The sequence below is a fragment of the Trichomonas vaginalis genome, chromosome V, assembly GCF_026262505.1.
Source record: "Trichomonas vaginalis G3 chromosome V, whole genome shotgun sequence".
NCBI lineage: Eukaryota > Parabasalia > Trichomonadida > Trichomonadidae > Trichomonas > Trichomonas vaginalis.
In genome coordinates this window covers 29,383,279-29,408,001 of record NC_067207.1, presented here as the reverse complement: position 1 = coordinate 29,408,001, position 24,723 = coordinate 29,383,279, and the positions used below count along the sequence as shown (strand labels likewise).

General features: G+C 34.1%; 10 protein-coding genes across 10 annotated transcripts, besides 1 other annotated feature; 5 read left to right on the top strand and 5 right to left on the bottom strand.

The window, feature by feature from the left end:
• Window positions 1–1,073: 1,073 nt before the first annotated feature.
• Window positions 1,074–2,955, top strand: TVAGG3_0424890 (V-type proton ATPase catalytic subunit a family; the record flags this gene model as incomplete). The annotated part of the gene is made up of 1 exon (XM_001321592.2): window positions 1,074–2,906. One exon carries the CDS (start codon window positions 1,074–1,076, stop codon window positions 2,904–2,906), a length of 1,833 nt encoding a protein of 610 aa, XP_001321627.1.
• Window positions 2,956–4,878: 1,923 nt separating this feature from the next.
• Window positions 4,879–5,175, top strand: TVAGG3_0424880 (uncharacterized protein; the record flags this gene model as incomplete). Its single annotated transcript, XM_001321591.1, has 1 exon — window positions 4,879–5,175. The coding sequence occupies one exon, from the start codon at window positions 4,879–4,881 to the stop codon at window positions 5,173–5,175; it is 297 nt and encodes a 98-aa protein (XP_001321626.1).
• Window positions 5,176–5,224: 49 nt separating this feature from the next.
• Window positions 5,225–9,494: a mobile genetic element.
• Window positions 5,663–7,975, bottom strand: TVAGG3_0424870 (uncharacterized protein; the record flags this gene model as incomplete). Its single annotated transcript, XM_051233546.1, has 1 exon — window positions 5,663–7,975. One exon carries the CDS (start codon window positions 7,973–7,975, stop codon window positions 5,663–5,665), a length of 2,313 nt encoding a protein of 770 aa, XP_051103276.1.
• A 774-nt stretch (window positions 9,495–10,268) lies between the features above and the next one.
• Window positions 10,269–11,035, bottom strand: TVAGG3_0424840 (uncharacterized protein; the record flags this gene model as incomplete). The annotated part of the gene is made up of 1 exon (XM_001321590.2): window positions 10,387–10,908. The coding sequence occupies one exon, from the start codon at window positions 10,906–10,908 to the stop codon at window positions 10,387–10,389; it is 522 nt and encodes a 173-aa protein (XP_001321625.1).
• A 497-nt stretch (window positions 11,036–11,532) lies between these two features.
• TVAGG3_0424850 (uncharacterized protein) lies at window positions 11,533–11,970 on the bottom strand (the record flags this gene model as incomplete). Its single annotated transcript, XM_001321589.1, has 1 exon — window positions 11,533–11,970. The coding sequence occupies one exon, from the start codon at window positions 11,968–11,970 to the stop codon at window positions 11,533–11,535; it is 438 nt and encodes a 145-aa protein (XP_001321624.1).
• Window positions 11,971–12,075: 105 nt separating this feature from the next.
• On the bottom strand, window positions 12,076–15,057 carry TVAGG3_0424830 (uncharacterized protein; the record flags this gene model as incomplete). The annotated part of the gene is made up of 1 exon (XM_001321588.1): window positions 12,166–15,054. One exon carries the CDS (start codon window positions 15,052–15,054, stop codon window positions 12,166–12,168), a length of 2,889 nt encoding a protein of 962 aa, XP_001321623.1.
• Window positions 15,058–15,559: 502 nt separating this feature from the next.
• TVAGG3_0424820 (uncharacterized protein) lies at window positions 15,560–16,426 on the top strand (the record flags this gene model as incomplete). The annotated part of the gene is made up of 1 exon (XM_001321587.1): window positions 15,560–16,426. One exon carries the CDS (start codon window positions 15,560–15,562, stop codon window positions 16,424–16,426), a length of 867 nt encoding a protein of 288 aa, XP_001321622.1.
• Window positions 16,427–16,470: 44 nt separating this feature from the next.
• TVAGG3_0424810 (armadillo (ARM) repeat-containing protein family) lies at window positions 16,471–19,044 on the top strand (the record flags this gene model as incomplete). The annotated part of the gene is made up of 1 exon (XM_001321586.1): window positions 16,471–19,044. One exon carries the CDS (start codon window positions 16,471–16,473, stop codon window positions 19,042–19,044), a length of 2,574 nt encoding a protein of 857 aa, XP_001321621.1.
• Window positions 19,045–19,329: 285 nt separating this feature from the next.
• TVAGG3_0424800 (serine-type endopeptidase protein) lies at window positions 19,330–21,169 on the bottom strand (the record flags this gene model as incomplete). The annotated part of the gene is made up of 1 exon (XM_001321585.1): window positions 19,597–20,946. The coding sequence occupies one exon, from the start codon at window positions 20,944–20,946 to the stop codon at window positions 19,597–19,599; it is 1,350 nt and encodes a 449-aa protein (XP_001321620.1).
• Window positions 21,170–22,000: 831 nt separating this feature from the next.
• TVAGG3_0424790 (regulation of DNA-templated transcription, elongation) lies at window positions 22,001–24,715 on the top strand (the record flags this gene model as incomplete). Its single annotated transcript, XM_001321584.1, has 1 exon — window positions 22,013–24,715. The coding sequence occupies one exon, from the start codon at window positions 22,013–22,015 to the stop codon at window positions 24,713–24,715; it is 2,703 nt and encodes a 900-aa protein (XP_001321619.1).
• Window positions 24,716–24,723: the final 8 nt, after the last annotated feature.

Genomic DNA, 24,723 nt, shown 5'->3' with positions numbered 1-24,723 from the left:
CAGAATTTCAAAATAGTTTAGTCGGTTTTTGCATTTTAAAATGTTAGTCACCTTTCTCCTTCCAAAGTGAAAAAAAATTGTTTAAAATATAAAAAGAATTTTTATTCGCATAGGCGACAAACAAGGATTTATAAATAAATAATGGGGCTTTGAGTATTGATCTGAATTGAATCAGATAATTAGCCGTAAAAAATCTTCTAATAACGATTTCTCATGCATGAAAGATGGCTATGAGTGGCGTTAATGAGGGCGTTTGATAATTGGAGTTGGACATAAAATTTGGAGATCTTAATTTTTGAGAATTTTGGTGCGATCTTACTGGTACAAGCAAGAGTATGGAAGGAGATTGAACTGAGAAAAAACTAGAGCATGCAAAAGAATCATGCTACAGCTTAGTTGAATGTCATTTATGCAAATAAAAATTCTTTTTATATTTTAAACAATTTTTTTTCACTTTGGAAGGAGAAAGGTGACTAACATTTTAAAATGCAAAAACCGACTAAACTATTTTGAAATTCTGGGTAACAAAAACGTGACAGTTCTCCCATCTCAAATTCCAAAATCATCCCAATACAACGCAATATAGCCAAACTCATGGTAATGTATCATCATGAATCGATATTACATGAATTTATGGATCTGAAATGTGGTTTTACTGATCAATTTTTAAAGATATCGCAATTTTGAAATGATGATAACTACAAATACATGCTTTCCATATAGAAACAAATTACAATTTGTAAATTTGATCTTTTACTAAAATATTTCGAATAAAATACAAAATCAGATGATGAAAATCATTTGATCTATTAAAACTAGAAATTTAGGAGTATGAAATGAATGGTTTTTATAAATCCTATCTATTTTAAAGGATAAATTGAGCAGCTTTGACTTCGATTTGAGAATTTCAATGTAAGCAAATTGTTATGAGATTTTTCATTTGGTAATAGCAGTATATATTGTAAGCATTTGTTGTGTAAGGAAAAAGGGAATTCAACGATTAGGACGATCAGGCATATCATGGTCGATCGGCGGTTTTGCTCTGAATTTGTAAAGCTCCAAAAAATTATATAATGTTCACCACTAAAGAAGCTAATAAGCAAGAGCAGCTTCGTGGTCAAGTTTATTCAGTCTCCGGCCCCGTCGTCGTTGCTGAAAACATGACTGGTGCCGCTATGTACGAACTTGTCAAGGTCGGCTCCGATAATCTTGTCGGTGAAATCATTCAACTCGAGCACGATACAGCAACAATTCAGGTTTACGAAGAAACATCCGGTCTTACAGTTGGTGACAGTGTCATTGGCACAGGCAAGCCACTTTCCGTTCTTCTTGCACCAGGTCTTATGACAAACATTTACGATGGTATTCAACGTCCACTTAAAGATATTTCCGATCAATCACACTCAGTTTTCATTCCACGTGGTGTTTCTTGCGATCCAATTGATCTCAAGAAGGAGTGGTCATTCAAGCCAGCAAATTTTAAAGAAGGCGACAATGTTACAGGTGGCGACATCATTGGTTATGTCAACGAGACATCCATGATTGAACACCGCATCATGCTTCCACCGAAGGCATGCGGTAAAGTCAAATACATTGCCGAAGCCGGCTCATATGATGTTCTTCACCCAGTCATTGGTGTTGAATTCGACGGCAAAGTTACAGAGTATCCAATACTTCAAGAGTGGCCAGTTCGTACTCCACGTCCATACGCCGAGAAGCTTGTTGCTGACTTCCCACTTATCACTGGTCAGCGTGTTCTTGACTGCTTGTTCCCAGTTGTCCAAGGTGGTACCTGCGCTATTCCAGGTGCTTTCGGCTGTGGCAAGACCGTTATTTCACAAGCACTTTCCAAGTACTCCAACTCCGACGCCATTATTTATGTCGGTTGTGGCGAACGTGGTAACGAGATGGCAGAAGTTCTTATGGAGTTCCCAGAACTTAAAGTCGAAATCCAAGGTGTCGAACACCCAATTATGGATCGTACCACACTTGTCGCTAACACATCAAACATGCCCGTCGCAGCTCGTGAAGCTTCCATCTACACCGGTATTACACTTGCCGAATACTACAGAGATATGGGCTACAACGTCACCATGCTTGCAGACTCCACCTCACGTTGGGCTGAAGCTCTTCGTGAAATTTCCGGTCGTCTTGCACAGATGCCTGCTGATTCCGGTTATCCAGCTTATCTTGGTACACGTCTTGCTTCCTTCTACGAACGTGCAGGTCGTGTTTCCTGCTACGGCAACCCACACAGATCCGGCTCTGTCTCCATTGTCGGTGCTGTTTCTCCACCAGGTGGTGATCTTGCAGGTGATCCAGTTACATCAGCTACCCTTCAAGTCGTCCAAGTTTTCTGGGGTCTTGATAAGAAGCTTGCACAGCGTAAGCACTTCCCATCCGTTTCATGGACACTTTCATACTCTAAGTACGATGACATTCTTCGTCCATACTTTGTCCAGTTCGATCCCGACTTCCCTAACCTCCGTACCGAAGTTCGTCAGATTCTTCAAGAAGAACAAGAACTTTCCGAAATTGTCCAGTTGGTCGGTAAGGACTCACTTGCCGAGCCAGATAAATTGACACTTGAAGTTGCCCGTATGGTTCGTGATGATTTCTTGCAGCAGAACTCATACACACCATACGACAGAGTTTCTCCAATGTGGAAGACATTCTGGATGTTGAAGAACATGATGCACTTCAACGACCTTGCCCGCCACATCCTTACCGAGTCCGGCGAGAAGCGTGTTACATATGAAGCTATCGCCAACCACATGTCCGCCGAAATCCAAGGCCTTATCAGAATGAAGTTCACAGATCCCGCCGATGGCAAGGAACAATGCATAGAAAACCTCCGCAAGCTCTATCAACAGATTGAAGACAAATTCCGTACTTTCTCAGACTAAATCTAATTTGAATATCTCTTTTTTCGAACTTACTTTCTAAATTTTAAAACTTTTTTTTATTCTTTCTCAAATAAAACTTATCTTTATTTACTTTTACAGTTTCTACATGAGAAATACATGTAAACTCTCTTTAAATTAGCTTTAATATTATACCACTGATCTTGTAAACATTGCTCGATGTCATATTTCAAGTAGTATATGTGGAAGGGTTTAGTGACTTTTTTTGTTACATCTATATATAGACGATGCATTAAAATATAATTTATAAACACATTAAAAAAATTAACATTAATTTTAAAATAATTTATTTTTTTATCTTTTATAAAAGAAGCTATATATAGATGATGTCAGATATTCCGCGATTAATTAAACATTGTTTAAATCCTGAATGGGTTAAACTTCAATTTAAAAATGAAGATTGTGAATTATTAAATGAATATGAAAGCCAAAATAAGCTAATGAGGTATAAATATAATGATAAAGAATATTTAATTTCATGGAATCAATGGAGTCATAATCAAAGACCTCATAAACGGGAAGAAGAAATTGAAAATAATGAAATGGAAATCATTGATGACATTAAAGAGGATGGAATTCCTAAATTTTGTAGAAAAACCTTTAGAACTAAGTTAGGAGCATATAAACGTAGAGTATTAAATCCTGAATACATAAAACATTTATTTAAAAAGGAAGACTGTGAATTATTAAACGTTAATGAATATGAAAATGCTAAATCAAAATTGAAATATAAATATATTGGAAGTGATGAAAGGTGTAAAGATAAAGATAAAGTTTATTCAGTTTCATATAATAACTGGCACACGTTAGGGATAAGAAAACATTTAGGAGATTATGGGAAATGTTCTGAATTCTTTAAATCTAGTATGTACGAGAGAGTAAAAGAAATTAGAAATAATTATTTTCATGAATGAAAAATAAACTTTAAAAATTCATGTCTTACATTTTTGAATAATTTATTTTTTTAATTCGTAAGAAAATGAGTGGATCAAGATTCGTAACCGTCAATCAATTAATGGATGTTCTTTCACCAATTCTTGAAAATGTTAAACAAGTAGATGTTTATTTCGATGATTATGTAGAAAGTATATATTATAAAGGTAAGTTTAATATTAAACCTATTGCTTTTGCATTTGATAATAAATTAATTGAAAATGCAAAAATTTGGGAATTAATTCCAGATATTGAATATATAACAAATATTAATGATAAATGGTTTAAACAAATTCCAACCACAAAAGTTCTTTGTAAATTAATGATCAAAACTGAGGAAAAAGAATTTAACGGGTTTAAATATCATCCAAATAAAGTTTCAGAACTAGAAAATGAAAAACTTCAGAAAAAATTAAACGATAGACTTTCAAATGATCGTATTGAAAAAATAAACTAGCAGAAGTTGCATTTAATAATGAAATATTTGATGAATATAACCTTGAACTCAGTGATGGACTTTAAGTCCTGGGCACTTTGTGCCTTGAGCTTTAAGGACCCGGGCTCAACGAGTCATGATTTATGAAATCAATAATTTGATTTATTCGCTCTTCAATAATTTCTATTCTTTTTGTTAAATCATCAATTTTCATTAATGAGGTGATTCTTGATTGAGGAATAGATTTCAAACTAACCACTCCTTTTATTTTTGAAATTTTGAATCCATCAACTTTAAACATTTTATTCAATTTACATGTTGTCAATTCTTCAAATAATTTTTTATTATTAGCATAATAGTCATTAAATTCATCAACAGATGAAAAAAATTTTATTTCAGTAATTGGTTTAACAACGTTTATTTTTTGTTGAACATTTTCACTTTCATTTATTTCTTCCTCCTCTGTTTCATTTATTTTTAAAATTGGTTTCATTTATCATTAAATAAAAATTAGAATATCAGTGATGAAATATATTTTTTAATTAATATTAAATCAGAAATGGCGGCAGGATTCTTTAAAAAATTATGGACTCCATAGACAAGAAAGTTCATGAGAAATTAGATGAAGAAGAACTCGAAGATACAGTAGAGAATGCTAAACATTTGTTTGAAGAAGAAGTTGGAAAAATGTGTGAAAAACAATTAGAACATGAACGCGAGATATGTTATGGTTATAGAGATTCTTCATACGAACTAGACCAATGGGAACAAGAAGATTTAAAGAGAGAATTTAGAGAATATGAACTCGCCAAGATAGCATTTGAAGCTGCAGAAAAGAAGTTAAAAGTTTGGGGTCGTTTTGTAAAAAAATATTGTGAGTAAATGAACCATTTATTTTTGTCATTAATGACCAAAAATATGTGTTTACGTTAATGTTTACGTTAATGGTTTCAGGTTATTCAATAATACTTTATTTTTGAATAACTGAAGGTGTCACTATGTCACCATGTGTCACTCGGTTATTTAACTTCTCTGAAAAAATGAGACAACATGACATTTTGACAACAACACTGGAGGATTAATGAGGAAGGCAGTTATGACTTATTTTTGAAGAACTGAAGGTGTCACTACGTCACTCAGTGTCACTCGGTTATTTAACTTCTCTGAAAAAATGAGACAACATGACATTTAGACAACAACACTGGAGGATTAATGAGGAAGGCAGTTATGACTTATTTTTGAATAACTGAAGGTGTCACTATGTCACTCAGTGTCACTCGGTTATTTAACTTCTCTGAAAAAATGAGACAACATGACATTTTGACAACAACACTGGAGGATTAATGCAAAAATAAATTCAAATCATACTTTATAAAGCTTCATTTACAGGTATTTCATCGTCAGTAAATGAATCCTCATTATCGTTTGGTTCAACCTGTTTATATAATCCTTTCATTTCTTCTTTCAAAACATAACACCATGTTTGTTTACCATCTATTCTTCTCTGTTTCTTATCACATTTATCTTTAATGCTCATTTGAAAGTTTTTGTCTTTCATGTCTGATGGTTTGCAGAATAGAGCATTTTTACATGTCATACCTGCACACAATTCATCATAATGTGTATTTATCCATACATCTAAAGGATTTGTTGATAATTCAATTAAATCTTGTTTGGCTTCAGTCATCGGTATGATTCGTACATTAAATGATGAAAGGTCATATTGCATAAAATATGTTAGTAAATTATCATAAAATTCCTTAGTGCATGAATCCATTAAATTCTTGAAGTAATCAAATTGACCCTTAAATTTACCATTAACTCTTAAAACTACGTATCTTCTGTCTCCAACTTCAATTTTGACAGGGTAAACGTTATTAGTTACGAAAATGAAGTTTGCAACGTTCTGTGCTGTTCTTCTGGGTTGATTCTTTTCATTAATTCTAATCTCATTATCCGTTATAATTGATTTCAAAGCGTTGAAGTTTGCGAGTCTATCTTCACCTACATTCTTGAGTTCATTAAGTACAAGAAACATTTTATTCTCAACTACTGAATTGAAATTACCCGTTAGCTCACCTATTTCGGTAATGTTTTTGCATGAATAACCAGCGAGAAGTTCAGAAATAATGTCTGTAAATCTGTTTTTACCTGTTCCCTGAAGTCCTTTCAAAATAATTGCTGTTTCATTCTTGATTCCAGGATGTTGAATCATTGATGCAATCCAGCCGAGAAGGTATTTATACACTTCATCGTTATTATCACAAATGGCTTCTTTAATGAAATTCATAAACATTTCAATTTTTGAGTAATCTGGTTTTTCGAGAACGTTGTATTTATAACCTTGAAACGTTGAGAAAACATCTGGAGAATCAGATTTAAAGCAAACACCCTTAACGGTTAATGAAGACAATTGATTTAGTAGTACATCCCATGCTGTTATGGTTTTACCTTCTTCTTTAAATAATTTAATCATTTTGAGTGACTCTTTCATGTTTGATTGAAGAACGAATGATATTTGATTCATTTTGTCGTGTATGTTGTAATCTTTTTGAATGAAATATTTATTTCCACAATCTACAAAACGGATTACACGTGATAAATCCTCAATTACTTCAGAACTGTTTTTATACTGATGATTTTCAGCCTTGCGTCTAATATCTGTTATCAAAAACGAGTCATCAAGTTTGATATCAAATGTTATTTTTGGCTTACGTAATAAAGGCAAAACATATTCATCATAATATTCCTTTTGATATAGTTTTAGAATCTTCACTAAAACAAATGGAGAAGTCATTAAATGTGCATATCTATTACGTGCTTTTTCAAAATTACTTTTTGCATTTTCTGTTAAGCTGCAAAAGTTATAAACGTTATCGTATGCTTCATTAATTAAATGATTAGGTAACGAATTAATTGCTTGAAACAGTGTGAATAATGTAACTTCTTTTTCTAAATTCATATTTCCACCGTCATTATGTACTTCAAAATCACTAATACCATCAACTATGCTCTGGGCAAGTTTATCGTCAATGTTTACATTTTTGTTTTCATTCATGATAGTCTTTATTTCTTCGTTCTTCTGTTCAACTCTTACCTTAATATTCAAATCATTTAATATATCATTCACTGTTCTGGTTATGGTCGAGTCGTAACTTCCACGAATGAATGAGTATGTTTTGATTGGTTCTGTTGCATTCTTGCGAACTCTTGAATCAGCCATAACTACTAAAGAACGCTTTGAATCATCCATAGAAGTCATTATATCAATATCGTAATCATTGCAGGAATAGCATTTAATCATTCTGTTCGAGGTTGAATAGAAGAAATTAGTGTTACAATAAATGTGAAGACCTCCTGAAGCGGTTTTAACGATAACATCTTTATCCGAAAGTTTTGATAAAATGTCTTTTCTAACTGTTTCTTTAAGTTCATCATTGTATGATTTATTGATATCAACATCTATAATCGTTAAATTTGATATTTTATTTACTAATAAAGCCATACCAGTTTTCCTTCCTCTTCCTCCATCGTGTTTGAGGTAGTTATGTAAATCAATCTTGTTTTCACCAATTCTTTCGTTGAGGGTTTTAGTTTCTGCCACAACTAATTCCTCAGCTAATGAATCAATAACTTTTTCATCAGAAACGATATAGTTGCTGTTGTTGTTTGTTGCTGTCATTTATCTAGGAATAAAAAATAAAAATAATTTTAAAACTAACTTTATTTTTGGGCTGCATCAAATTTCCAGGACTGTTGTCAAAATGTCATGTTGTCTCATTTTTTCAGAGAAGTTAAATAACCGAGTGACACTGAGTGACATAGTGACACCTTCAGTTCTTCAAAAATAAGTCATAACTACCTTCCTCCTGTGATGTTGTCAAAATGTCATGTTGTCTCATTTTTTCAGAGAAGTTAAATAACCGAGTGACACTGAGTGACATAGTGACACCTTCAGTTATTCAAAAAATAATTAATTATTGAATAACCTAAAAACATTAACGATAAAATAAGTGATAACAAATTTTTATTTTTATCATAAATGAATACCCCACAAGCTCAAAATTTACCACGAATCATAACAAGGGAGGAAATGATAAAAATGATGCAAGAACATGTTAAAAATAACAAACCACTAAAATTGAGAAAATGTGGTTATGCAGTAATGATGGAAAGAGAGATGTTGTCGAAGAGGAATAAAAATTAAATTTGGATTGAGTTTAAAAATTCATCTTTATTAAATTCATCTCTTCCAATCAATTTATTTATTCTATTAAATTCTTTTATTTTTGCTTCACTCAGTTTAAGGATTGAACGATAAGTTTCTAATTTTTCGATTATTTCTTTATCATTTTCAACCCCACTGCATTGCGACTTCTTTTTGTAATAGCATATTTTTGATTTAATTCTGTTTAGTTTCTTTTTATATTCATTGTCTGGACTCTTGACTGCTTTGTTGTCACTCATTTTCTTACGAAATAAAAAAATTAAATATTATTTAAATATAATGGAGTAATAAAATAAATCGGAATTTCTATTAATTTATTGTCAACTTCAACTAATGCATTGCCGTTAATATATCTAACAAATTCAGCTATTGTGTCAAATCTTCGTCTTCTTTTTGTCATTGATTTATCAGTTTTTCCATAATCGAGATGAATTAAAACTTTATTTCCTTGTTTAAAATTCATGAGCCCCGAATTAATTTGTTCACGTTTAACATCATTTAACCTTTCCATTTGCTTTCTAATATATTCCCATTCTTTTGAAATATCATTTTTCATTTCCACTGGTTTCATGTTTATAGTTCTATGCCATGTATTATTGTAATAATATACTAACTGCTGTATGATGGAGTCATGATTCCCATCCCAGTATATCTGACCATTAACCCCTAACGCATCTCTAAGAGTTCTCATTACCACATCAACTATTTTATTATGAAACGTATATGGAGAGGATGAAAAGTAAAAATTAATTTGTGGGAAATAATGAGCCATAGCTGCCTGAAATCCTTTATCACCATCACCCCTTATATTATCTACTCTTTCATGATCTAGTAAGTATTGTATAGCTCTTCTTGTTTCCTGTTCTGTTTTCCCTTTCACCGGAATGCAATATAAATATCTGGTGTTAATGTTAATGGCAAATAAATAAGTAACGTTTCCTTTTGAATATTCCAGATGATCGATTTCGTATGTGATTATGACTCCATTGATTCCATGAAATTAAATATTCTTTATCATTATATTTATACCTCATTAGCTTATTTTGGCTTTCATATTCATTTAATAATTCACAATCTTCATTTTTAAATTGAAGTTTAACCCATTCAGGATTTAAACAATGTTTAATTAATCGCGGAATATCTGACATCATCTATATATAGCTTCTTTTATAAAAGATAAAAAAATAAATTATTTTAAAATTAATGTTAATTTTTTTAATGTGTTTATAAATTATATTTTAATGCATCGTCTATATATAGATGTAACAAAAAAAGTCACTAAACCCTTCCACATATACTACTATTTCATTAGGAAAGTCTTCTTGTTTTTAATATATCTGTCATAACAATCAATTGATATCTAACATCCATAAAGCTTCTATGTGTATCAAGCTGAAATTACTAAGTTTGTTCATAGAATTCTGTCATCTGATGGGTTTAAATGGTTTTTATCATTGGCTGAAATTCCAAATTTTTTAGGATTCAAAGAAAATATGAATCAAAAGTATATTTTGAGCAATAAATTCGAGAAATAGTTTTTTTTTTGATCAAAAAATAAATAAAATACGGATTTTACGATAAAGATATTGAAAAACAAAGAAATTAAAACTATGAACATGATATATTTTATTAAATCTTATTTAATTTACTGTAAAATATAAAAAATTCGGATTTTTTTAAAAATATTTTATATATCATGATAACTATCTTCCATTAGCTGCCAATATGATTAAATTTCTCATTTATGATTGAAGATATTCATTACTTTTCATAGTACATCAAATATAATGTATAAATTTATGATTTAAATAATATACAGTCTTTATTTAATAAAGTGTTATATCAGCAGTGAGTTTCATTTTATTTTATGTAAGGGTTATATCAGCAGTATTAATTGTTAAGAAAACATTATCATCTGGTTTGATCATGATTCTTCCTTGTGTTGTTGCAACATTCGGGAATGTGATTTCGTAACTTCCTGTGTTGTCAACATTACTATGTAAATCTTGCCATGTTTGACCTCTATCTGGTGAGAACTTAATTGTTACCTTTTGTGCATTGATACTTCCTGCATTTGTTCCTGCAACATCCCATTGGATTGTTGTTTTACTACCTCTTCTAAATGATGATGCACTGCTCAATGAGGTGATTTTGAATGGACCATCATCTGTAACTTGTAATGTGACTGTATCAAATGTGACATATCCTGGTTCACCGGAGTAATATTGTTTGTCTCTGACAACAAATGCAAAGTTTAATGTTCTTGCAACTGATGGAACTGTTTCCCAATCTGTTGGTGGAGCTTCTTCAAGTAACTTGCCTTGAAGAATTCTTTCTAATTTAGGAATATATATGAAGTTGTCTGTTGTTACATCATAATCTCTCATGATTGGACCTTTGGTTCTAGTTGATCCAAATGTTTTTCTAGTAACAACTCCAGCATATTCATCAATTGTTTCCCAGTGATAATATAAAACAGGATCATCATTATCATGTGCAGATCCTTGAAGAAGCTGGAACACCAGAACCTACACAAAAAGGTGACTCATATCAATCTGACGGATCTTTAACAAAGGGACAGATTGCTGGAATAGCAGGTATTGCTATTGCTGGCGTTATTATTCTGGTTGTTGGCATTATTCTGATCGTTTATCTTTTAAGAAGACCAAATCCAAAAGATGGCGAGATTGAAATGTCTGTTTAAGATGTACTTATTGTAATTGCAGTCTAAAATATATTAGTCTATTCATACTAAACATTTTTTTTAAATTAAAAACAATTGTTCAAAAAAGGAAATGAGAGACAAAATTTAAATAAATTGGAAGAATTTGGAGTTAGAGTTGAAATAATACAATGTGAAAGTGAAAATAAAATGCGGAAAATCCGTTATCCAGTTTAAATGTAATTTATGATATGAGAATGATTGATACTAAAAATAAACATATTAATGAATAATTTCATAATACAAACAAAACGCAAATTGAATAATTTGATCTAAAGTAGTCTATAAACTAATAAATGTAAGTATTCGAGCCTATAAACTCTTGAATATTCAAATCGGGTTGATCTGATTTCAATAATGTCCCAACAAGGGTGATAGTAATTATTTGATCGTCAATATTAAGATGACCATATAGTGGTATTTGAAAATGAGTGACTCCATCAAGCGGAATATTGCCAATTCGAACTTTTGTTCTTGCTAGCGGGATAATATCATCATTTCCTTGATAGTAACAGCATAATGTAAAATATAAAAAGCTATTTTCTATGTTATCTAAATTGACTGCAAGCGAAATTGTTGAATCAACATATGATGTTTTATTAATAAGAAACGGAATTGTAGAAACTGGACTCGATGACTTTTCGGAATTGATAACTAGCCACGCTTCTTCTTGAATTTCTGTTAGAGATGTTGGAATTGTTTCAACGATATTTAATTTTATTGACATTCAAAAAGAATGAAAATAAATATTGACATTTCAGTAAGGTATAAAGCCAAATTCAATGATTCAAAACAGTATCAGTATATTCTTTATAGTTTCAAAGGAAAATTGAGAAAATTCAGTCAAATTTATGGATAAATGAGAAAAATATGAAGTCTATTACAGTTAAATCATAAACATTATTTATAAATTAAAAAATTCTTACATATATTTATGGATTATATTACCAATCCATTTGTTGAACGTCGAGAAATTAACAACATCATCCGCACCCTCAATATCAGATGTGACTCTAACTCTCGTTGTATCATCAACTAAGGAAATCTGAATTGAGAACTGGCTGTGTTCGAAAACGACAGATGAGAACTTAACTTGGATCTCCTGTTCCTGTTCGAACGTTGCCTTACGGACAAATGACATCCAATCGATGCCCGGAAGATTTGATATCTCTTCCATGGTTCTTGCAACGGCAATACCAACAGATTCTGGTCTCTGGGCAATGCGCGACATGAAGATAAGACGTACACGCATTAAATTCCTTGTTTGCGAGAACATTGAAAATGCCTTCAAAATTCTATCAGCTGTTGGATTCCATTGGGACAATCTGACTTCGAGGCCACTGTTTAACATCAAAGCTTGCAAGTGGAACCATTGAGATTGCTCGTTCGGCTCGAAAACTTTCATTTTCTCATCTGTCTGCTGAACTGGGTGGAATTTGGCGTAAAGAAGGGCATCTCTGTCGAGGAAGAAGTCTTCTATGTACATCTTGAGGCTCGAAAGTTGAGAGGTGTGGACACTTAGCGTTGGATGAGATAATCTCTTCTCCGGAGAGAATCCTGGGAACTTTCTGAGCGCGATTTGGAGGACAAGGGATGGAGAAATCTTCGGAATAATGACATGGAATACGTGCGTCGACTTCCATGAAATATTCATCGTAAAATGTCTCTGGAAAATTAAGGAGAAGTAGTTATCCTTCGATAAAGCGGATAATGACCATGATGGACGGTTCGAATATGCAAGGAACGTATCTTGGAAAATACAGAATTGCATCATCGCCGAAGAAAGGAAAGCGCTGAGCTTATTGATAGCATTTCCTGTGGTTATCATGTCATAGATACACTGCTGGACCTTGCAATACCTTGCAAATTCAATCTCAAGCTTGACTCCTTGATCAGATCTCAAAATTAAGTCAACGGACCTTGTTGTTGAAGCCAAAAGGAGCATGCCACGGATGCTTACATGGAAGGCAGGTATGTGTTCTGGCATGTAATTGACGTCAACAGTCGGATACAAATCATAATTCGAGTTGATGAAGTCGCTCTGGGAAATTTGCTTGGCCACATTAAGAAGTTTCGAGAAAGAAACCGAAATATGGGCAAAATAATCGCTGAACCGGAAAGAAACGAAATTTCCGTGGATCTTGTAAGCGCATCTGTTGTATTTGTTGCCAATAATGTGGACGCTGTATTTTCCTGTTGGCGAAAACTCGATGGCGGCGATGGAAGTCGAATCTGGAGAATATGTAATCCTCGATTTCGTCGAAACAGCGGCTGATCCGAGGTCTTTTCGGATCTGGAGGTAAACAGCTGCGATTGCAGGTGGAAGAGATGAAATTTTGTGGCAATTTTCTTTGTATTCGTCTTGATCAAGAAGTAATTCGATAGAAGGAACTTCCTGGTTCGCGCAGAGCTTGAATCTGTAGTCTGGGCATGAAGAATAAGAAATTACGGGGATATAATTATCTCTTGCGTAATATTTCCACTTTTCCCAGAAGAAAGCGTTTGGATTGTTGAAGAACAAAGATGTCAATGCGTACTGGTTCATTAACAAGCGGAAAACCTTTCTTGTGTTGAGAATTCCTTGATTAATGCAGTGAACGACATCTTCTGCATTAATAAAGATTCCAGGAGCATGTATGATCGAAGCAACACATGTAGATGGCTCGAAGCCAATTGTCATGACATGTTTGTCGTTAAATTCGAAATAAAGGTGATAATTTAATTGTGTGACCTTTAACGAGAGAATCAAAGGCTTTACGTACTTGTCCAACAAATCCATGTACACTTTCATGAAAGATTTGAGCGCTGTCTCAAATAACTTCGGAATTAAAAATTCCGGCTCTGTATCATTGAATGTAACGTATTGGAACTCAGCCGCTCCCTCCAGAAACTGTGGGTGGCAAGATTGTACGACAATTTTTTGATTTTGGGAATATACGTTAAAAGTTCTAAATTGAGAGAATCCTTCCGGCAAAATGATCGTTATTACACCATCCTTGTGCTGCATTGTGAATTTATACTTGCTTTCGTATTTCATCAGCTTATCAGCGAATTCTGCTAAGGCAATATTGTTTAAACACTTATTAAAAAATCTATCAAGGCGGGTAAAGACATTTACACCACTATCAAGAATCGATGATACTGCGGCAATTATATTTTGGACTTGCAATCTTTTGATGCGAAAATCTGTTTTGAAAGACATATTCTTTAATTTAAATTGCTCATCTTTCGTTAATCTTATGCTCAGCGTGACTCGATCGAAAATAGTAATTGAAAAGTCTGTGCTGCGGATTATGACATTTGTAATTGAATTTGGAAAATCATAAGAAATAAGCTTAATAAATATGGTAGAATACGAGATTTCGTTGGCAAGAATAACTTCAAGCTTCTCTTCGGCTTCGGCTTCTTCTTCTGGCCGAAGATTATTCACTTTGGAAAATTCTGAGTTGATGTTTTGAAGGTTTCTGACAACATGGTTGATCATATTGTTGAATTTGCCTTCAGTAAGTGTCGACGAAGAGATTGTAGACTGTCTGTGCCAACGATATAATGCTAAAAGTCTGCCTATAAGAATTCTCGATTGAAATATGGCGGCCATCAAAGAACGTTTCGATTCTGCTTTACTTGAGGTTTCATTTAAGCATTTGGAGAATAATTTTTTACACGCAATTATTGTTGAATTCAATAATTGCTGGAATTCAACTGTTTTGTTATTCTCCACCTGCTTGTTTGTCTGACTTCGAACTTCCGCAGTTTCTTGTTCTTGACGTTGGATCCTCCGGAGCCTCTTTCGTAGGCTCACGGGGTTCATTCGAATATATTTGAAAAAAAAAATTTTTTTATAAAAAAAATTGGTTTTGGCGGGAAATATCAATTATTAAAGATCTAGTTTAATTTCCAATTACACTCAAAGAGAATCAACTCAAACCACTCGACTTTCAATAAAGAATCAAATTTTTAAATTTGCTTAACGTACTAGCCAAGCATTCATAACGATAAATAGTTCTAAAAATGATTTTATTTTTAAATAATCAGTGAAAAATATTCGAAAAACTTATATCCAAAGATAATTTTCGATTTATTAAAGAATTAATCAAAATTAGTATTGGAAACATGTGAATCTGCTTGAGGTATGCTATATATTCTGTTCGCTCATTCTAATTATCAGATCTGATTTCCGAATAGAGGAGATCATGTCAAGATTTAGTTGTCAATTATATATTAGTAAGTAGGACAATAGAAATAAGAATTATCCATGGATCAGATCTTAATTCTGTCAAATCTGTCACATTTTTGTTTCTGAAGGACGATATCAAATGCAACAAGAATTTGATTTGTTATCCGCTGCGGCAAAAAGTGGTAACAATTCGGATTGTTCTAAGTACTTCAAAGAATTCTGTGCTGCATTTCTCAAAGACCTTTGCAATGAAATTCCTGCTAGTCTTTTTTCTAAATTAATTAAAAAGAAAACAGCCTTTACTGCTGGTCTAGACTATTTCAACATTATTATAACATCAGATATAATGTCAAAAATCCAACTAATCGACTTCCATCAAGGGATTTCTTCTTTATTTAAATTATTAATGCACTATAGAATGAAAAAGGAGATACATTTTCAGAGTTTTGACCTATTTCTCACTATTCTAGACTATTTCGAAAACACAAATGATACCGTAAAGCTTAAATTGCTCGGTGATTTGATGGTTTACGGTATGGACATGTCGCAGTTCATAGAAAACCCAGAATCACTTTATAATTGCTATATACCAGATACAAAAATAGAGCCGGAATACAATCCAAAGCAATTCGTGAAACTTTATGAGAAATTTTTAAAACATTTCAAGCAGCATCAGTCAGCTTTCACGTATTGGTGGACAATAATATGTGAGTCATTTTTGCCTGTCATATTTAACTCAACTTCGTCCCAAATCAAATTAATCAAAAATCCAAAATATAATTTGAATTTATTCGCATCCGCATTGCTAGATCCATCTATCGATGCAAGTAAGATGAGTAAGTTATATCCAGAATACATATTATTGGTTATTTCCGAAACTGCAGAAAATACTGCGATTTCTTTCTTCGAAAAGTACTCGGATTATTTATCAAATATTGTCATTTCGGCTGCTGATAGGTTCTGCAGCTCCATTCTTCATTTCTTAACGCTACAATCCCAATTTTAGGAAAATCTCTTTTATTACCCGACAATACCTCAACGAAATCATACATGGCCAACATAATAAATGTTTGGGATGCAATAGTCCAGCGAAAAATCGACAACGCCCAGTACATTTTGATAACATACGCTGATACCTTGATTCAGAACCCAGATCCATGTTCCATCTACCTATTTTTGCTTATGACTTACAAAGCGAACCAAGTCATCCCAGCGAAGATCGCTTCAGAGCTGAAAAACTTCCCAGAAGATGTTATCTCGATTGCAAGGAGCTTTGGCGGAGTTCTGGCCTGCGCATTCTTACAACAAATACTCAAGCTAACAATCTCTGACATGGAAATAATTACAAACCGCTATCCTAATCATTGCGGAAAATTATTCATGCACGTTTTCTTCCAACAGAATTCCCAGGACACTACGATCTCTACAGACTACATGAGCATCATAGAAGCCATCCCAGTCGTTTTCGACACAAAACCGAAATTAGAAGCGGATACTTTCATCAAACTCTTCTTCAGGAACTGGGACCAAGACCCAGGACTCATAAAAATGTATTCTACATTCACAAGAACCTTCGTTTCGGCAATACAATCACTTCCTTCTGTAATTCATGTCAAAACCGCCGAAATTCTTATTCCTTATTTGAATACATTCACAAAAGTTGCTTTTGAAACTAAAGATCCTCTGATTCTGTTCGAAACCGTCGATGTTGTATCGAAGATTGTCTACACAAGGGAAATCGGGCCGCATATCACTCCAGTGATGACATCCAAGATATGCCTGAGCCTTTTGAAGCTTCTATGCGTTTCAAATAAAAATTATGTCGAAATTGGCTTAGATAGGGCTGCTTCTTCCATATTATCAGGCAATCCGATCTTTATGACCATTGTGCCCTTCTTGGTCCATATTCTGAACGATCTGAAAATTCATCCGAAAACATCGGTTGTTTCCGCCTTGGAATCAGCTCTTTTGTACTTCACTGTCAATGATATCACCAAAGCAATTGATTCCATTGAGAAGAAGATGATTAATTTGCTCAATACGTCGAATACTCAGTATTCTCAATCAGCTTCGATATATTTCCTCAACAGATCATCTGGAAATGACTTGAATAGAATATCCTCTAAGGTCATAACTGCAAACATCATCAAGATCTTTACTGCCATATTTTCAAAGTCATTTCTCACAGATACGACGATGTCTTTCGTAAGATTGGTTCATGGATACGCGGCTCTTAACATTCCGATACCTCCTGATCTCGAAGATTGCTTGAAATCAATTAATATTTCATATAACTTGGCAGATGGCATGTATTCGCTTATTGACGTTGCAGATACTCTTAAGACGAATAACAATGACTTATTGACTAACTTAGTTGGTATTATTATAACTCATTTTATGATTTATTCAACAAAAAAGGATCCAAGAGGTTCTGCCCAACTTATGATACTTGCCATCGAACTCTCTAGGAGATTAGGAGACTTTAACTTCATAGAAGACTTCCTTTCAAGGATCAAAAACATGCCAGATATCATTGAAGTGTTAGTTTCTCACCTTTCGGCATCAAATGTAGTAAGTTTCTCGCCAGATATAAATCCTGTGTGCATTGGTGTATCGAGTATTGACGCTTTGCAGGTTTTGAACGAAGAATCTGAAAAGAACGCGCAATTACTTACCGCAAGGTACACTTCTAAGACATCTCACAGATTCGACATCATTGAAGAGGAAGACAAGAGCGATGGCATTGAAGAAAAGGTAGAAACATTGAAATCCGAAGAGGAAGATTTCGAAAATTCAAACCCATCGAGTCAAACCGCCAAACTCTTCTCAAATTTGAAAGAGAAGATTATTTCACAGAATCTCCGCCAATTACTCAACACCCCAACAAATTCCGATCAAAAAATCGAGAACGATAAAAACCGTGAATTCAAAATTTTATCGGAAAAAACCGCCAAAATTGAGAGGAAGAAATCGAAACCAACTAATTCGGACAGTACATTATTAGCCATGTATTGTCTAGGGTTATTTGGCGAGAACCGCTACGAAACTCTTCCATCAGCCGGCAACATTATGCAGGCATTTCGGAGAGTCATCTCCACAACTGTTAAAAAAGAAGCGAAAGTTCCTCTCTACTTCGCTCGCGGCGGCAAATTCGATTGGAAGTGGTCAGAGACATCGAAAGACTTCCAGTCATTTGCCGAGTCACTTGGTCGGAAAGATAAAAGTACGACTCGTAAATTTGGCGACTGGCGATTGGACGGGACATTTTTCGTTGTTCCCGCAGACAGCGAATACAAACCGAAGTGCGAGGACACGATGAACGACGTCAGAGTTGTCTGGAGCGAGGATGGTATCACCATCTCGTCGAAGGACTTCAACAAGGACAAGAATACAACAGTCATTTGCGTGCAGCCACTTAAAACAGGTTTCGTAAGAGTGACAACAATGAATGCAAAAGTCACTTCACTTTTGGCAAATACAAACATTGTCAGGGCCGAAAGTGCTCCTTCAATGATTTGCACGACTGTTGTTACTCTTTGTCTTGGTAATGAGTTTAATACTCCATTTACTTTAGGAATTCCAAACAAAGAAAATATTATTAAGATGGTTCCTCAATATGTTTAATTTGATTTTATTTTGTTGATAAATTAAATTTTGTTTGTTCTTTTTTTAACAAATATACATCTTATTTTTGATATAATGATTATGGATGCGAAAGTAATGGTGGAAATGCTCTTCATTATTAAACATAATCATGTAATGTTTTTCCATGAAGAATACGATTTCGAGTTTATTTTTATATAATGATATATTGTTTGATATGAATTTTATCTTATTCCCTTTTTATTAAGAAATGAACCTACATTACATAACAGTTCTTCATTCTGCAACAATTTTTCACATATTTTATTTTACTTGAAATATGGTTGAGAACCTCTTCATTATAATGCAAATTATATTGGTGCAACTTCTCTTCATTATGAAACAAAATTTACAGCTTCTTTTTTCAACACTTTTAATTTATATTATTCGATTTTAAGATGAATAATAATATATTAAATCATGATATACTTGCTCAATCAATTGCGGTTAAAGTTTTCAAATGCTAAACATATTATGTTCTTTTTATTACTTTTATAACAAATTAATAAAAATGACGGATTAAACTATTTTGAATTACTTCATCATGCATAAAGAAACTGTTCTATAAGTACACAATGTTATAAGGCTGACGAAGAATAAGACAAGAAATGAAATTCCAGCAGCATTATTTACAAGCTTCATTGGAGCGAATTTTCCATTTTGTTCTATAATGAACATTTCAATTGTCATTACAGGAAAATCTAAGCCTAAATTAGTTGATGCTGGACTTATTTGCACATAAAAATTCTTTGTATTTGGAACAATACCTTTTGCATGTATATATCCAATATTTTTCTGAAACATTCTTTTGAGAAGTTTCTTACTATCAGGGGAAAGAATTGAAACTGCAGAAGAGCCTGTAAATTTAGCATATACGACTTTTGGTAATTGAAGAGCATAGCTAACTTCAAGATCAGTTTCCGCTGAAGAAATGATTGCTTTATTCTTTGGTGAAATAATTCCTGGTTTGAATTTATTTGTATAGTTCAATTTAACTCTTGACGAATACAAACATCTCGGGGAAAATGAATCTATAACTAATATTGAATCCATTTGATCCTTGAATACAGAAGGGAAATAAGGAATATTAACCTGTGTATAGTTATTAATAATCTGTGCTTCTGTCAATGGTACTCTATTCTCACCATCAGGTTCGGCAAACCAAATGCTGTACTTTTCTTTTTTTACGCATTCATTTTTAAGTTTAATATTGAATGTAACGTTTTCTGCAGCAGTTACATTCAAAAGATTCGATGGAAATTCAATATATGAATCGCTAATATTGTATGGATCATTCCCATCAGGTTGGTTTATTTGTGATGATAATGGACCATTTTTTGTACAATATAATCTTAATTCTAGAGTCTCCAAAGTTCCATGATCTGAGTAATCATTAATTCGGAATGATACTGTCCAATTTCCTTTCGGGTTCTCTCCAAGAAATTGATATGAATTCAAATCAACACTTTTGATTGGATAATCAATTGAATCAATTGTTATTAGTTTTAATTCACTCCGAGTTCCACCAGGGCTAATTACGTGAGGATTTAATGATCCAAAAGACAATTTTTTCGAATGAATTCTGAGGTCAACACAAACAACTGAATTATATTTTTCTTTAAATTCGAATGTGAAATTTACTTCTTCATTTGGTAATGGCATATTTACTGTTTTCTTCAATACGATTTTTACAGGACTTCCATAAGATACACTCAAATCATGAAAAGCCGCACACATTTCCTTAACATTAAGCCTTCCAAATCCGAATTGCCTGTTAAAGTATAAATCAAAAGCATTTTTGGTCCACATATGTGATTTTGGATAAACTTTTGTAGCCGTCATTGCTGCAACATAAAAAAGATCTGATACTTGTGGAAAAACCATATATGCATTGCCCAAACATACTGCAAATGCTCCTGCAAATAATGCTGCACTTGCGTTTGTTCCTGAGTAATTACTATTTTTGTAACCTGTCGATGGATCATTACTTAGTGTCCATATAGGTGCGTATTCATTCCCGACAGGAGCACTCAAAAAGATTCCAGTTCCTTCAGCTCCATTATCATATGGCGCTCCTCTGTAATATTATTAATATTAATTAATTAATTTAATATTAAACCTGTAACTTTTTGAATTGAAAAATCAAAATGTCACTTTTAAATATTTTCATATATAATTCATTAGAATCGAATGTATTTCAAGTACAAAAAATCGTGTCATAAAATTTGAATGAAAAATTTGTTTTCTGCATTAATGAAAATCTCTTGAATTTTGTTCATGAATATTTGAGGATCACAATATATATAATAGTTCCTTTTATATCTATGACTTTTGGGGCAAAATAGCAATTGATGAGTCGAATAACCCCGATTAAATTGTATAATAGAATATTACATATAGTTGATAAATACATCGCGATGCTGCAGCTTTTCAATAATTGAAACTTACATTTTTCCAAAGATTTAATAAAAATTGATAATTTTATTAAAAGGCAAGAATTTGAATAAGATAATGATTGATTTTATATATTTCTATTTGTTTTAACAGTTGAAAAGACTAAATCTATTATTTATCAATATTGAAAATTATATTTTAAAGCAATTTTGCAATAAACATATTTCGCGTGCTAACATTTTTCATAGTGTATTTCATGGCTGGAGTAGCCGCACTTGTAGAAATCTATTCAAGGTAATTTGTGAGCAATACAGGATTTAGTTAAGTTGAGTTTGATAAACAGCATCACATTACTATAAAATAATTAGATTTGTTGATAAAAACAACTTAATAGCAAACTTGATTTGATAATATCTTAAAAATCCATCAAAAATCCTTCAATATTTTGAAAATTTTCTAAAATTATGTTGTAGAATTCATAAATATGCAAAATGGTTACTTTTAATAATTGGCACTAGCCCCGTTATCAAAATTATTGAAAAGTTTACAAAGCTAGATGTCGAGCTCGTCGGATTCCTCAGACTCCCGCAGTGATATGTCGGAATTGCATTCCGAAGATGATACTGGCGAATACACTCAGCCAAAGCCTCACAAGAGCAACGGATTTTCTGTTAGAAATTTCCAGGAAAGAGAAGCTCTTGACCAATCTGATAGCAGCGATGAAGTTGATGAAGAAGAAGAAGTTGCCAATGAAGCAGATAATCAATTTTTAGATAATGACGATGATGTTGTAGATCAAAAAGTTTTTCGTGATTATGACAAGCGCAGACGTCTAGAAGAACGCAAAGAGAATAGAATGCGACTCGAAATGCTCAACCAGATTTCTAAGGACTATGCTCAAGTCGATGAAACAGAATTTATCTTCGATGATTCAGCTCTTTCTCAGCCATTTTCTTCATACAGAATTGCCCTCGAGCCATCTACAGGTTCTAACCAGCTTTTCCATGTAAAATGCAAACCAGGAAAGGAACTCGTTGTAATTTCTTACCTTTACGCCAAGTTTGCACATTCACCATCCCAATACAATCTTACTTTTGCCGCCTACACTCCAAAAATCAGCTCAGGCTTCATTTACGTTGAAGCGAGAACATTAGCCGATGCAAACACTCTCTGTTCTGAACTTCCATTCATTATGAACCTCAACAGAATGAAAAACCTCAAATACAGTGAAATGGCCAAGGCCATGACCATTCCAAGAACAGAAGTTGATTTTCATCCAGGAAATTTCGTCGAAATCCTCAAAGATTCTCAAAGCGGATATTTCGTCAAAGGCGATATCGGTCAAGTCATCAATATCAACATCAACAGAAACAAGGTTATGGTTAAACTTATTCCTCGTATTGATTACGACCGTATTGAGAGCGATACCCTTCCAGAGAAGAAGAGCAAGGCCGCCAAAGAAGTTCGCATCCCTCAAGCCGACTTCCAACCCGAGAGAATCATAAACCACGCGACAATTACCGACACAACCTTACAAATTGGCGATTCTACAGTCGAATTCAAGGAGTACGATAACGCATTATTCTACGGCCCATTCCTTTACCACGAAATCGAGACAAAGAAACTACAAAAAGTTGCTTATATTCAAATGGACTTCGGAAAGAAGTTCCAAGACAACTTTTACGACTTCGAACAGCGCATACCATACTTCAAGAACAACATGTACTCAGCTCTTGGCCTTACAAACTCAACAACCTTCAATCAAGGCGATATCGCAAGAATTCTCGAACCACACGAATACCAGGACGTCATAGTTGATGTCCTTGGAGTACAAGGAAACATCATCCATGTCGCTCCTCGTGCTACAAACGAAGTAGAAAAAGCTCAATACGACGGCATCGAATTCGACATACAATCCGACCTCCTCGAGAAGTACTTCCACGAAGGCGATAGAGTTAAGATCATCGCCGGTGCAAATAGAGGTAAAATCGGTATTGTTCTCGGTGTAGATATGAAAACATTTACTGCACAGATCCAAATCACTTCAATCGACGCGATCGTATCCGAAAAAGTGGCCAACCTTGCACATACAAGAAGAGAAGAAGAGATTCAGATCGTTCTTGGCCAGTATCGACTTAATGATTTCGTTGTTTTGCTTGATAAGCAACGCGGTGTTATCTGGCGTATCGAGAATGATATTGCATTCATTCTTTTGGATACAGGTGTTGCTATTTCCGCTGATTTGTCTCGAATCTTGTGCAAGGCAAGAGATGATACGGTCAGAGCATCGAACGGAAAGGCCATTACGATCTCCAGCGTAGTCAAGGTCAAGGATGAAAGGTATAACGCCACAGTTATCCACACAACCCACTCAAAAGTTTTCTTACAGTCCCAGCAGAAGCAAACAATGGGCGGTTTGTTCGTCAGACCACCTTCCGATATCACCGTGTTCACCACGCCAAAGAACGTCGCTCCTTCGGCTGGATCCGGCGGATTCGTCATTCAGCGTCCGAAACAAGACTTATCGTTGAAGGGCCAGACGATTAAGATCATCAAGGGCCCGTACAAAGGCTTGCTTGCCGATGTTAAAGAGGCAACTGGCGAAGATATGCACGTAATATTGCATACGACCAAAAAGATTGTCAGATTGTTCAGAACTAACGGCATGTTCACTGTTGTCAAGAAGGATAACAACGACTTCATGAAAAGACTCTTCTCGAAGGATGATGACCTTCCTGCAGAATCTGCTCCATCTACAACACAACAACAAACATACGACGCACCAACATACGCACAAACAACTACACAACAAGAACCAGCACCTTCGAATTACGGAAATGCTTACAATTCAGTTTATTCTCCTCAATCTGCATCTCCTTCTTACGGAAGTACAACTTACGGATCACCATCGTCTTACGCTTACAACCAGCCGTACGGAGGCTACGGTTCTTCCTACGGAGATAGCTACGGATCGCCTGCATCCAGCGCATACGCTTACGGAGGCCAGGCATCGCCAGCTGCTGTCCCGTACGGATCGCCAGGTGCACAACCATACGGATCCCCTGCTGCAGCTCAGCCATATGGCTCTCCAGCCGCTGCAGCTCAACCTTACGGATCTCCGACCGCAGCACAGCCATACGGATCCCCTGCTGCTGCACAGCCGTATGGATCTCCTACTGCCGCTCAGCCTTATGGCTCTCCTACTTCTTACAGCCCACCTTATGGAAATATGTATTACCAGCAGAACAAACAGAATTAAAGAGTTTA